Source organism: Mchenga conophoros, linkage group LG23 (genome assembly GCF_057382185.1).
Source record: "Mchenga conophoros isolate Kocher_MC1m ecotype Shallow Benthic linkage group LG23, M_conophoros_male_GT1.1, whole genome shotgun sequence".
Taxonomy (NCBI): domain Eukaryota; kingdom Metazoa; phylum Chordata; class Actinopteri; order Cichliformes; family Cichlidae; genus Mchenga; species Mchenga conophoros.
In genome coordinates this window covers 41,576,035-41,589,312 of record NC_140547.1, presented here as the reverse complement: position 1 = coordinate 41,589,312, position 13,278 = coordinate 41,576,035, and the positions used below count along the sequence as shown (strand labels likewise).

At 39.0% G+C, this 13,278-nt stretch overlaps 5 protein-coding genes across 5 annotated transcripts; 2 read left to right on the top strand and 3 right to left on the bottom strand.

Moving 5' to 3' along the window:
• The first annotated feature begins 1,305 nt into the window (after positions 1 to 1,305).
• On the top strand, positions 1,306 to 2,535 carry LOC146547885 (gamma-crystallin M2-like). The gene is made up of 3 exons (XM_085266360.1): positions 1,306 to 1,335; positions 1,458 to 1,700; positions 2,206 to 2,535. The coding sequence occupies exons 1-3, from the start codon at positions 1,327 to 1,329 to the stop codon at positions 2,479 to 2,481; spliced, it is 528 nt and encodes a 175-aa protein (XP_085122486.1). The 5' UTR covers positions 1,306 to 1,326; the 3' UTR covers positions 2,482 to 2,535.
• A 251-nt stretch (positions 2,536 to 2,786) lies between these two features.
• Positions 2,787 to 3,675, bottom strand: LOC146547884 (gamma-crystallin M2-like). Its single transcript, XM_085266359.1, has 3 exons — positions 3,625 to 3,675; positions 3,198 to 3,440; positions 2,787 to 3,121 (listed from the first exon to the last, which is right to left on the bottom strand). The coding sequence occupies exons 1-3, from the start codon at positions 3,631 to 3,633 to the stop codon at positions 2,852 to 2,854; spliced, it is 522 nt and encodes a 173-aa protein (XP_085122485.1). The 5' UTR covers positions 3,634 to 3,675; the 3' UTR covers positions 2,787 to 2,851.
• Positions 3,676 to 5,229: 1,554 nt separating this feature from the next.
• Positions 5,230 to 6,847, bottom strand: LOC146547883 (gamma-crystallin M2-like). The gene is made up of 3 exons (XM_085266361.1): positions 6,828 to 6,847; positions 6,379 to 6,621; positions 5,230 to 5,701 (listed from the first exon to the last, which is right to left on the bottom strand). The coding sequence occupies exons 1-3, from the start codon at positions 6,837 to 6,839 to the stop codon at positions 5,429 to 5,431; spliced, it is 528 nt and encodes a 175-aa protein (XP_085122487.1). The 5' UTR covers positions 6,840 to 6,847; the 3' UTR covers positions 5,230 to 5,428.
• A 2,663-nt stretch (positions 6,848 to 9,510) lies between these two features.
• LOC146547882 (gamma-crystallin M3-like) lies at positions 9,511 to 10,375 on the bottom strand. Its single transcript, XM_085266365.1, has 3 exons — positions 10,367 to 10,375; positions 9,942 to 10,190; positions 9,511 to 9,789 (listed from the first exon to the last, which is right to left on the bottom strand). Exons 1-3 carry the CDS (start codon positions 10,373 to 10,375, stop codon positions 9,511 to 9,513), a joined length of 537 nt encoding a protein of 178 aa, XP_085122491.1.
• Positions 10,376 to 10,831: 456 nt separating this feature from the next.
• On the top strand, positions 10,832 to 12,107 carry LOC146547881 (gamma-crystallin M3-like). Its single transcript, XM_085266364.1, has 3 exons — positions 10,832 to 10,846; positions 10,980 to 11,228; positions 11,832 to 12,107. Exons 1-3 carry the CDS (start codon positions 10,832 to 10,834, stop codon positions 12,105 to 12,107), a joined length of 540 nt encoding a protein of 179 aa, XP_085122490.1.
• Positions 12,108 to 13,278: the final 1,171 nt, after the last annotated feature.

Here is a 13,278-nt window from a genome sequence, read left to right as displayed (position 1 = left end):
AAGCTTAGTGTAAGGGAGCAAACTACACTACACAGTCTCCCAGGCTCTTAATCAATAATTATTATTTTTTTAACTGCTTCATACTTTATAATGTCACTTTTAGGCCTTACATGGACAATAGTGAAATTGGCATACTGAAGCTTTGGCTTGGATTTCCCTCCATTATATAGATAAATAAACAATGTAAACAAACTGTTGTCAATACTGTGTATCATGTGTATATACAATGCTGTAATCTTTATTAATAATATCAACTGACAAATAATACTGGATGAATAACAGGTTTACATGAAAAAAATGTCAAATGTCAATAGAAAATACAGGCAGTAATGTAAATTTCTGCTTTACTGAAGTTTTCTTTCTAAAGCTGCCCCAACACGAACTATTTCATGGAAACAGAGTGGGACCCATACCATAAAAATGCTAGGATTTGGATTTAGTGTTTCTGTTATCATCACGTACAGGCATGCGTTATCATAGGCCCTAAATGGGGGTGTACACGGCAGCGCTTACTTTGCGAAGCCTCCATTCAAAAACCCACAGTAAACATCAGCAAACCTAAAAATTGAATAATTAATTCAACAACAGTGTAGCCTGTTTCCATAAATGATTGAAATATATGCAAAGATGACATAATGTCCAAGCTAAACACTATACTTGGGCACTGTAGCAATGCTGATGTCAATACAAACACAAATACTGATGTTCACAATTTCAGTATAGGCTTTAGTGTATCTATATTTGCTATTTAGCTCTAACATTTGTTACATTACACTCAGGGCCACAGCAGTTCTGTGATTATGGCTAGATAAAAAAAAAAATCAATTAAAAAAACGGTAAAGGTAGATTTAATTATCCCTTAAACAAGTTTATGACAAGATTTAATCATTTTTCGTTGTAGAAATTATTGATTATCCAAAACAGCCTGAGGTACAAACAAAAAACTGTAGCCTTCAGCCCCTCAAAGCCGTCCAGGATCCCTGAATGACAAAATTCAGGAAAAATACTTGCTCCGACCCTGGCATTTGTACAGTTAGGAATCTATTTGAATGAGAAGGACGCAGTTGTTTTGCACATAATGTGATCACTGACCCGTGGGGCACTAGCAAACTATGGTGTTTTGATCAATAGTGATGAACGTGTGAAAAGTGGACAACAATAACTCATCATCACACTGTGCGTCGCTATACATAACCAGATTTGTTTTATAAAACCTATTTGGATGACAATACTTTATGCTGTGCCATCACACAGCTACTTTATATAAAAGGACAGCAGCACAGAGGGCATCTATTGAGCATCAGTCGGGCCCCCACTAAAATAACAATGGGAAAGGTAAGTTTATTATGTTACTGAAAATACAGAATTAAAAACCAAAGCAAAACATTAACCTTGAGCTAGGAGCTTGAATGAAAAAGGAGCTAAAAATTTGCGAATGCTGTGAAATACATTTGCAGATCATATTCTACGAGGACAGAAATTTCCAGGGTCGGCACCATGAGTGCATGAGCGACTGTGCTGACCTGCACCCCTATTTCAACCGCTGCAACTCCATCCGGGTGGAGAGCGGCTGTTTCATGGTTTATGACAGACCTCACTATCTTGGCCACCAGTACTTCCTGCGCAGGGGGGAGTACTCCGACAACCAGCGCATGATCGGAATCAATGACTGCATTCGCTCCTGTCGCATGATTCCCATGGTAAGCATAAGATTGTATTAAAGATGCAATGAGTTAATATTATTTAGAAGTGGGCATGTTGAATTATTGGAGTACAAAGCAAGGTCAAAGAAAGAAGACATGTATGTGCTCAATAAATTATTAATAAAACTCAAAGTAACAAAATGAAGAAGCTAAAGTAAAATAAAGGCTGACTTGGATCAACAGGTAGAAACTCTAACACAAACTTTGTAAAGGAACTGTCATTATTATTAGACAACTTGGAATAAAATTGATATAAATTTAGTTTTGGGGAACATTTCAGAATATAAATCCTTGACAGCTAATGTTTGACCAAAACCTTCATCATATTTGGTTCCCCACATCCAGTTGGCTCAGATGCTGGGACCATCTGGTCGTCCCTGCTCCACAAAAGAAACATAAACTGAAGAAGAACTTTTTGGTTAAGGATGTTTTTCCATTAGATTGTCTTAGATGGACTGTTTTACTCTTCCATAGTGTCTGACTAATAAACATTGTTCTGCAGCACCGGGGCTCCTACAAAATCAAGTTGTATGAGCGTCCAGATATGGCCGGCCAAATGCAGGAGGTGAGCGACGATTGCCCCAACGTCCAGGACCGCTTCCGTATGTCTGACATTAACTCGTGCAATGTGGTAGACGGCCACTGGCTGCTGTACGACCAGCCCAACTACAGGGGGAGGACCTACTACCTGAGACCTGGCGAATACCGCAGATACAGTGACTGGGGCGGTGCGAGTCCAAGGATCGGCTCGCTCAGGCGAATCACCGACTTTAATTAAAACCTTCTGAACCTTGTTCCTTTGTCTCTTCTCAATAAATATGCTGGGCTTAAACTGCTTGTGTTTATGTCTTTATCCAAAAGAAGACAGCCTTGATGTTTAAACATTTTTTTGCTGTAACATTTAAACTTCTTGTAAAACAATAGTTTGTTAGACAAGAAATGTTTGTGTTGACTTAGACCATTTCATGCCGCTTTCTTCAGAGGTAACGAGAAGCAATCAGTCCTTAAATATTCCAGACGACTCTAAAAAGTTTAAGCAACCAGGAAAAAAACAAACAAAAAGCAGCTGACACCACTCTGGTCTTTTGTTTGGTTTATTGGTAGTACTTTTTAAAATATTTCACATGAAATATCTCACATCGGCATTCTCACATAATGATGCGTCTGATGGATCCAACCCTGGGACTCATGCCTCCCCACTCATGAAACCTCCTGTATTCACCAGGATGTATCAGGTACTGCCGTCCCCTGTAGTGAGGATGCTCGTAGAAGATCCAGTAGCCATCCATTACGTTGCAGGAGTAGATGTCATTGAAATGGAAGCGTTCATACAGGGAGGGGCAGTCATCTGTCAGCTCCATCATCTGTCCTCCAAGTTCTGGGCGCTCGTAGATCATCAGTCTGTGAGTGCCTTGGTGCTGCAGAAATGATGATTACAATCATCAGTGTAGATCAGTGAAACCTTTAATACAAAAATGCCCAACTGAGACTTACCATAGGGATCATACGGCAGGATCTCACGCAGTCGTTGAATCCCATCCAGCGCTGGTAGTCTGGATATTCGCCCTTCCTCAGGAAGTACTGGTAGCCCATGTAGTTGGGTCTCTCATAGACCATCCAGTTACCACTGTCCACTCTGATGGAGTTGCAGCGACTAAAGTGGGAATGTAGGTCAGCGCACTCGCTGCTGCACTCATAAGAGCGACCATCGAAGTTCCTGTCCTCGTAGAAAATGATCTGAAAGAAGTTTATTCAGGGATTTTCGGTAAATTGGATGCATGCTTGATTAAATTAAAGACATTTTGCTAAAAATACCACACGTGAAGTGGTTCTGCATCACTGGTTTTCGATGAATAGTCCATGCAGGTATGCAGAAGCACAAAAGGAACAGGATTTTTTTTTTTTAAAAAGGTATCCTTACCTTACCCATTGTGTCGGCTAACTTTTGTCACACTGTAGCAGCAGCCGTGGGCTCCAGGCTGCCTTTATAACCCATGGATGACCTGTGTCATTGTGATTGAGAACAATGACTGGGCTGGTCAGCTTTTTCACACAGAACATATTTTTTTCTTGTGCTTTGTTTGGTGAGGTCTGCAGTGCAAATCAGCTGTTTTTTTTTCTGAGCCGAAGCTGCCCCTTGCATTTGTTTAATGGCCTACACATAAAATCCACAACTAAACTAAAAATACCAACAACTATTGTCAACAAATCCCTAAACATATACAGTATTTACACTGGAATGGTGAAAGATGGTATATAGACATATCACCAAATTACATTCACGTGTGTTAGGGTACACATTTTACACATTGCGTATAATTAAATGTATTAATGTTACTGCTAATAGCAAAGATGATGCATTTGTAAAAGTGATAAAAGCTGCAGTGAACATCTTTCACATGGTACTGCTTTCAGCTGCCACTGCTGCACCCTTGTGCAAAGTGGCAGCAGCCTTTTATAGGTCCAACAATTCAACCGCTTTTTTTATGTCAGCAAACAAGTTGTTTTAAATAACCTCTTGTCTGTTGTGCTTTAGTTTGGTTCTTATCAGCTTTTTCTGATACGATGTTTAATACACTCTGTGATTATTTAATTCAATGGAGATACAGCAAGTATAACGTGCTATTATTAATGCATCAATACATTTCAATCTGTATTGTTAGGATTATTTGATTTCTTTGCTTGTCATATGACAATTAAATCATTACTAATTTATTTACATATGAATCAGTGTCGATACTGTGGATTAGGAGCATCGTGTCAAAGTAGTATTGCCTAATTTAAAGCATGATTATAGTCTTAATCATGATTATAGTCATCTATAAATATATATATGGTGTACAGCATGCATTTTAACTGCAAGAGGCTTATTGTGACATTGTAATTATTCATATCTCAGAACCTTGCAAAGTTGTAAAGTCTATAAAACATATTTCTGTAAAGTTTTATTGCAGTAAAAACCCACATTTGCCAGAAGTGCAACACTTGATCTTTTTCATACAGGGGTTAGCTTGTTCAGGCAGTTTGTTTTACTATACTAATATTACTGGTGTAACTTAGTCAGTGAACAATGGGTCTATCAGAATTCAACCCTTATAAAATACTTTCCCTTCTATCAAACAAAAACTTAAGGACATTAAGAAGAACCATTCATGTAATCCTAATACAGTTATCCAGTATAGTGAAAACTGAAAAATAGATGATAGATGGTTAATAAAGTAGGGAATGTAAGTATTGTATGTAAAGTTGTATATTATGCAAATGAGAGCAATTGTTCTACCGGAAATATCAAAAAAGATTGCCAAAATGTGTTAGTTACTGATTATTCAAAATATAAAACTGGTTTGCCCTTGTTTTTAGCAAAGTTGTGTTAAATAAAAAAAATATAGAAAATTATAATGTATTTATTTAAGTGGGTTTAAAGATTTAGAACCATCAATATGTGAACTGTGAATATACATATATGATTGGGTAAATCAGCTATTTATTTTGATTGAGGACTGAGTTGAAAAACAACTTACCCAGATCTGTGTCCAGTCTATTTATTATGTGCACCACACAATAAAAGTAAATTATACATTACAGCTGAAACTACATTCAAACAATGCACAAATCACAGTTTCAGGATAAAACAAAGCTTTCTCTTTTTGCCTTTGACAATTTGTTAATATTAATACAACAAACCATCTGCAAAACCTTTTAGCCAAATAAAAGTCATGGGACAGTTAAGATTCTGTGATGCGTCTGAGGGAATTGAATTTCATGTCATTACTGCCGACTCCTTTGAAGTCCCTGTACTCTCCTGGCTTCAGAAAAAACATCCGGCCCTCATAATTTGGTTGTTCAAACATCAACCAGTAGCCCTCCATCACCTTGCAGGACTGCATGCTCGACATGTGATAGTTATCCTGGATGGAGTTGCAGTCATCTGTCAGTTCGTGCATCTGGCCTTCAAAGTTTGGTCTTTCATAGATCCTCATATTAAAAAGTCCCTTGTGCTGTAAAAGTTATAAAAAGTATATATTTTAAAGGAATGAAATCATAGTTTTGCAGTTGAAAACAAATGTACCCAGCTAATGCTAATGCAGAGGTACCGAAAAATTGCTTTAGGCCTGGAAAGGAAATGGGAATAAGCTATATGATAACTTTTGTTGAAGAATGTGTGTGCTGCTGTGTCACGTGGGAATCTTAATAGTAGTTCTGGAAAGTTGTCTTTTGAAAAATGTAAGTCCTTAAGCTCTTGCTAGGTAGCATGCTAACAGGTAGCAGATCTTATAGGCTAGATATATAAGATCTATACATAAAACAGCTTTGATACAAAATGTTCATTCATGACTAATAAGTGTAACAAAAACGATCAGTTTTTTAGCTCAAGTTTAGACTGTTTGGTTACTTTATGCACTTTTTCTATGGTTTTAAGGACTGTGGTAGGCTACATTCACATTTGTGGCAAATTGCTTTATAGAAACATAAATTATGTTTCTGGAAAGAGAGATAAAAAAAGAGATAAAAATGCGTGATAGAAGCTATATGCTGGACATATATAGAACACATATCCTCTGCTTCAGACAACGAAGTTGAGCTTCTCATCTAATGGGTTACACATGAATTCAACAAACTGATCCTTTACATTGCTGACTGTCCTCGTCTTTACAAATGATTATATTATATTTACCGCAGGGACAATGCGGCAGGACTGAATGCAGTCGTTGAAGCCAAAGGTATTCGTGCATTCGGGATATTCTCCCCTGGTCAGGAGGTACTGCTGGCCCATGAAGTCGGGCTGGTTATAGACTATGAATGTCCCGCTCTCCACCCTGCAGGAGTTGCATTGGCTCAAGTGAGAGGCAATCTCAGAGCAGTCGCTGACGCACTCAAAAGAGCGGCCTTGGAAGTTACTCTCCTCGAAGAAGATGATCTAGAGAAAAAGACACAAATTGTGTTTGTGTGAGACTATTTCCAGAGAAAGTGTTCAGAGTGTCTGAGATTATCGTAAGAGTAAGTCATATCAGACAGTGCTGCACGGCAGAAGTTACAGAATAAAAATACTATTGAGTTTGACACAGTATATATAGAGTTCAATGTCCTACACCAGCTGCTGCAGGGATCTGTACCCTGCATTACCTTTCCACTCATGGTCGCACGATTTGATTTCTGTTGTTTTTCTCACTGGCGCGCTGCCTTTTATGCATCATGTGACATCCAAAGAATCTGCCTCAATTGTACGGAATGACTGAGTCAGCTCATCAGTATGGAAGTCTCTACTGTACTACACATCAAACTGTGAACACTGCAATTACTGAGATTTAACTTGTGCAGATTTAATGGCGGCAAAGCAAACATCTTTTTCATTATAGGACACATTTATATTTGTAGAGCATTGAATAATAGTGTTTAAAGATGAAAAAAAGCTTTGATTTTCGGATAAATATATAATATTTGAAAGACGAAATGGTGCAGTTCTCAACTCACTTGACGCTGCATTTTTTAATTTCTTTTTTTTCCACACCATAAACAGGACAGACTTTGCATTTAGTTTTATGGCAAGACTGAAACAATAGAATCCATCCACTCTTTTAACTGCCTATTCAATCCAGGGTGACTGTTCACTGAAAGTGTGAGCACTTATGCAAAAGCAGAGATTTTGATAGGTCGCTGGTCTGGAGCATTCAGGTGTGTGTTAACACAATGCCACCGTTTCCCAGGAGTGGACCCAAATTCACCCCCAGGTCAGACCGTGCAATGCTCAGAGAAACTGCAAAAAGCCAAGCAGCTACATCTCAGACTCTACAGGCTTCGGTTAGCATGTCAAATGTAAAGTTCAATTAGACAAACGCTGAACAAGTATGGCTTAAGCATCTCCCAAAGTGGAAATGTTTAAGCCATAATGCACACATGTGACAAAAACCAAACATAGTATATCAGCACAAACATCTCAAACCAACAGTCAAGATTTGGGTGTTTTGCAGCTACAGGAACTGGCCAACTTGCAGTCACTGAATTGAAAGCATTTCAGTCAAAGGTGAGCTCATGTGTCTGACAGCTAAAACTGTCAAAGTTCATTAGCCTTCATGTATTAACAGTGCATATGCACAGGTGTGAGTGTAAATCATCAGTGATTTATCAGGACTGAACCTTTTTAATTTAAATATCTGGTATTCTTTATCTAATTTTATCTTTATTAAAAATAGCGTCTATCATTACTGGATGCATCTCTTACCCTTGTATTTCTTAGCTTTATCTGACTGATGTTGGCAAATCTGATTTTTTTTTTTTTGTCTCTGCAACTGACAGCTCACATGCTCACGTGCTCTCCCTCCTCCTCCTTTCTTCTTAGTTTTCTTGTAAATTATTTTGTCTTTATTCATGTTAACTTTGAATCCAAAGGTTTTTCATTTTTTCATTGTTGTATGTTTTCACTTGAGCCACGTTGACTGTCTCAGGGAAACAATCATCACCATCCCTGCTATTTCAACCCAAACCCAATGTTTTCTATTTATTCATAAATGATCATCACTCCTATGGAAACACTTTGGAAAGATTTCCCATTTCTGTATTACTCATTGGACCTCTGAACCATTGGACCATTGGACACTAATATTTTAGGTTTCTCTCCCTTCCCTCCTACATCATAGTCACCACTCTCTTCACTTCATCTCCAGGTAAACTCATAGTCACCAGTGCATATGTGTCCTAAATCTGACAGTAATTTTACATGGAAACTCTTTTTTGCACAGGATTTAACATATTAGTACACGAGGACCAGCGATCTGAAGCACACCCCTAAATGTACAAAGGAATGACTGAAAAAGAAAAGAATGCAGGTGTTGCAAGACCCAAAGTTCAGACCTTAACCTGATGAAAATGTTGTGGTGTGACACTGAGAGAACGATGCGTAACCAAATGCATAAACAAAGGAACTAAAGCAACACTAAAAAGAAGAGTGGGCCACAATTCCTCCACAATGATGCCAGAGACTGATAAAGTCATACATTAATTACTTCAAGTTATTGCCGCTGAATCATGGGGTGTACTTCATTTTTAAAATGATTGTATAGAGTCCTGTGGAATGTTTATTTTTCTCATAGCTGTAATAATATTTTGATTGATATGTTGATTATAGCCAATACGGAGCATTAAAGTAGCTCGGTGATGCTGTGATGTGCTGTATTACAAATGGCGTTTACATTAGACCATCATGGTCATTTTTGTATGTTATCTTTGTGTCCATGTCAATTATCTATAACTGAGATAACAACAGAGCAACAGCGGCGCTTTGCTACATAAGTATTTAAGTAGAAACTGTTTAAGTGATGATGCTGAATCGAGGGATCCAACCTCTAACTCAGGGGTGTTGAACTCCAGGTCTCGAGGGCCGGTGTCCTGCAGGTTTTAGATGTGATCCATCACAGCTGATTTAAATGACTAAATTACCTCCTCAACATGTCCTGAAGTTCTCCAGAGACCTGGTAATGAACTAATCATTTGATTTAGGTGTGTTGACCCAGGGTGAGATCTAAAACCTGCAGGACACCGGCCCTCGAGGCCTGGAGTTCGACACCCCTGCTCTAACACAGCTGGTGTGAAAGTTGTGATGGCATTTAGTATTTTGTTGAATGTGCACAAATGCCATGGGAAATATTCCTGATTAAGGCTGTAAGGTTATGATAAACTTAGAAGTTTATCTTAAAGGATATAAAGCATGACGTTTGCATCTTTGACTCCACACATGAAGCGAAAGAGATACTTCAAAAATATTTCATTTTTTTTATTTTTCTCCCAGAGTTTCTTGTGAACGGACAGACAATCAGCACATTTCCATGATGCGTCTGATGGAGCTGATTTTCATTATGTTGCTCACTCCCATGTCTCTGAGGTTCCTGTACTCTCCTGGCCTCACGTATATCATGCGCCCTCTGAAATTGGGCTGTTCGAACATCAGCCAGTGGCCGTCCAGCACGTTGCAGGACTGGCAGTCAGACATATAAAATTGTTCCTGGAGGGACTCGCAGTCATCCATCAGCTCGTGCATCTGGCCTCCAAAGTTCTCTCTTTCATAGATCCTCATCCTGAACTGTCCCCTGTGCTAATGGAGCGGGGGAAAAAGACACGAATCATGAGAAATGCAGTCTGTCCCAGGTCCAGCTGACCTAGCAGCTACCTCTTTGGACTTTGGAGTGTCTGTGCAATCCCCACATGAAATGGTACAGACCATCTACAACCACCAAAATGTCTTACCATGGGGATCATGCGACAGGAGCGAATGGTATCCATCATCGTCATGCCTCCCATGCGCTGGAAATCAGAGTACTCTCCTCTCCTCAAGAAGACCTGATTACCCATGAAGTTGGGGTGGTCGTACACCACAAAGCACCCACTGTCCACTCTGCAGGAGTTGCAGCGGTTCAGGTGCATGTGGATGTCGGAGCAGTCACTGCTGCACTCATAGGAGCGACCCTGGAAGTTCCTCTCCTCATAAAAAATGATCTGCAAAAAATAAACAGGAAAGAGGTGGTAAGCTGACAGCGCCACAGAGTAGTGATTTAATATTTGGATGGACTTGCTTTGCATTTCTAACCCTCTTGCGATGTTTCCACAAGTCTTAATTGTTCAGTATTGTCAGATTTTTCTTTAGCACTATACAAGCAAATGAGAAGTATTACCCTGCCCATGGTGACGGTTTGGTTTTTTTTCCAACTGATGCCAACCCGTGCCACTTTTATATACAGTATGAGCCCGAGACCACCTTCCTCACCTTTGTGTGAAACAATCCTGACTCATCATGAGGTTCACGTGGCACAGCATTCACATTTCACAGTATACCTCAATAGAGTTTGTTTAATACTGTTATTGTTACCACAACATTCAGTCTCATCTACAGATCTGATGTTCATACTACATAGATTTTTACAGAAGAGAGATGAATGCAATAGTAGAAGTTGCTGGAAGGGAGCATAAATCCCAAATTTCTATCACAATACCTATTTGCAGAATCGGACATGCAGTCTGCCACGCTATAGTGCTGCTGTGCCACAATATAGAGTGATGACTCAAAGGTTTCAGCACAAGCTGTGCAATGTATAAAAAGGGAAAAGGGTCGATGTTGATGAGATGTATCTGAGATAACCATGACCATGGGGAGGGTAAGTGAAACTTAGCCAATAACAGTAGGAAGTTTTAAAGTTAAACTTCACAAGTTCATAATAACAAATATGCAAAATAGCTGTTTACAGGTTGCTTATTTATATATACTTCACTTGTTTTTCTCTTTTGCAGATCATTTTCTATGAAGACCGGAACTTCCAGGGTCGCTCCTATGAAACCAGCAGTGACTGCTCAGAGCTGACGTCCTACCTTAGCAGGTGTAACTCCTGCAGGGTGGAGAGTGGCCTCTTCATGGTCTATGAGAAGTCCAACTTCATGGGCCATCAGATGCTGGTGAGGAGAGGAGAATACCCAGACAACCAGCGCCTGATGGGAATGAGCATGAGCGACTGCATAAGATCCAGTCGCATAATCCCCACGGTAGGTGGATGACATTGAGCTGCATTCGGGGCCCAGCCACAACAGAATGGACAAGACAGAGACCTTTTAAATATGTAGATGTAGAAGGCCAGTGACAATAAAAGCTAAAAAGAAACAGCCATCTGGTCAACATTTGTCTGAGCACAAAGGCTGCCCTCCTGCATGCAGGAGAAAAATTGTAATTAATTGTGAAATATATTGAAATAAAAATTGAGCCTAGCTGTTCAGTCCTATCTTTCTGCATGTATAATATTTTAAATTTAGGATTCGCTCACTAGAAGTCATCCATATCTCCCAGCCTTCTTTAACCATCCTCTGGTGTAATCACCTGTCCTAAATGAAAGAGAACAAAACCTCCAGATCCCATGGATATGGCGATATAAAATGAAGCAGCAAAAGTTTTCATAAACGTGGAAGAAGATGAATGGAGGGAAACATTAAAATATAGTTTTAAAAATTCTATTTATGCTAATTTTATATTTAATTTTTTTGATAATATTGCTACTTTATGTTGTCCAAGATGTAGTTTTAGATTTACATTCTCAGCTAAAGATAAGTTTTATAGACTTACAGGCCACAGTCATTCTGCTTCTTCATCCACAGCACCGAGGCCCCTTCCGAATGAGGATCTACGAGAGGGAGAACTTCGGAGGCCAGATGTACGAGCTGAGCGACGACTGCGACAACATAATGGATCGTTTTCACATGTCTGACTGTCAGTCCTGCAACGTGATGGACGGTCACTGGCTGATGTTCGAGCAGCCCGGCTTCAGAGGCAGGATGCTGTACCTCAGGCCAGGAGAGTACAGGAACCTCAGAGAGATGGGGAGCAACATCACAAAGTTCAGCTCCATCAGGCGCATTATGGACTCCTGTTAACTCAAAATGACACACTCCAAATGTACTGTGAATAATAATAAAGCAAGCTGAAATCCCATCCAGACACACCCCTGGTTTTTCTAATGTAAATACTGATAAGTCAAAATTCAGTTGTAAGTAATATGTTAGAAAGTTTCGAAGATTAACTGCATTTACAGATGCTTCAAAGTTCTGTATTTGAGAGAGGATTTACTATTAGGAAATACATCCCAAACAGAAATAATAAGGAATTCTGAATACTGAGAGAGTTCGGTTTTATTTTATCAGTAAATTTCAGAACTAGAAGCTCATAAGACTTCTATTTGTATCTAAAACTCAAAGACTTTAGGAAGAAGGGAAACTGTAAAGCATAAGTAAGTGAAGTTTATTTATATAGCACTATTCACAGACATTAAAGTCACAAAGTGCTGTGTATAAATTAAAAGACGATATGAACAGAGAACCGTGTTGAAACAATCAAAAGATGTGAAAGTGTAGTGGGTTTGTAATGAGCAAACCATGCTGAATGCCAAACAAGAACGAACAAAACTTCCCCCCAAGCTTATACCAAGACTGAGAACCCAAGAAGAAGAAAAATAAAAAACAATCCAAGGAGATAAAATCAAAAGGACTCATTCGGTGGACTTTTAAGGATTCACCTCTTTATTTTTAGACGGTTTAGGAAAAGAAAGATGAAGGACATCAGTTGTTTGAAAAGGTTGTCACCCTCTTTTATGCCCGTGTGATCCATTAAGTGTGTGCCTTAAAACTGAAGCACTTGGAGTAAATAGAAAGTAGAAACAATATGAGGCACAAGTGCTCATATTGTGTATTTTGGAGGTGACATGGCCAAATTGGCTAAGGCCACTTGTGGAGTGCAGAGTCCCCCCCTGTGTCCATCTTAAATATTTATTGAGTAGATTGTGCATTATAGTATAGTATAGTTGATCAATTTCTTGCACGTATTGATGTTTAATTACTTTAAAGCTGTTACATATATAGTCTGAAGGTTCCTAATGGACTTAACCAAATCATCACTAAATAAAAGGTCTATCCTGTTTAATGAAACTAGACAGAAAGATGTAATATTCTACAGTTTCACATAATGTAAACACTCTAAATTGCACAGAACAGGTCTTAATGTATGCATTTTATATTTGCAACAGTAGTCCAAAAGACATTTTGAGTCTAT

Coding starts and splice junctions, on each gene's coding strand:
- LOC146547884 (XM_085266359.1), bottom strand. Junction 3,122..3,197: donor CCTGCCGTATGATCCCTATG/GTAAGTCTCAGT, acceptor TCATTTCTGCAG/CACCAAGGCACTCACAGACT.
- LOC146547882 (XM_085266365.1), bottom strand. Junction 9,790..9,941: donor CCTGTCGCATGATCCCCATG/GTAAGACATTTT, acceptor CCGCTCCATTAG/CACAGGGGACAGTTCAGGAT.
- LOC146547883 (XM_085266361.1), bottom strand. Junction 5,702..6,378: donor CCTGCCGCATTGTCCCTGCG/GTAAATATAATA, acceptor TAACTTTTACAG/CACAAGGGACTTTTTAATAT.
- LOC146547881 (XM_085266364.1), top strand. Junction 11,229..11,831: donor CCAGTCGCATAATCCCCACG/GTAGGTGGATGA, acceptor CTTCATCCACAG/CACCGAGGCCCCTTCCGAAT.
- LOC146547885 (XM_085266360.1), top strand. Junction 1,701..2,205: donor CCTGTCGCATGATTCCCATG/GTAAGCATAAGA, acceptor ATTGTTCTGCAG/CACCGGGGCTCCTACAAAAT.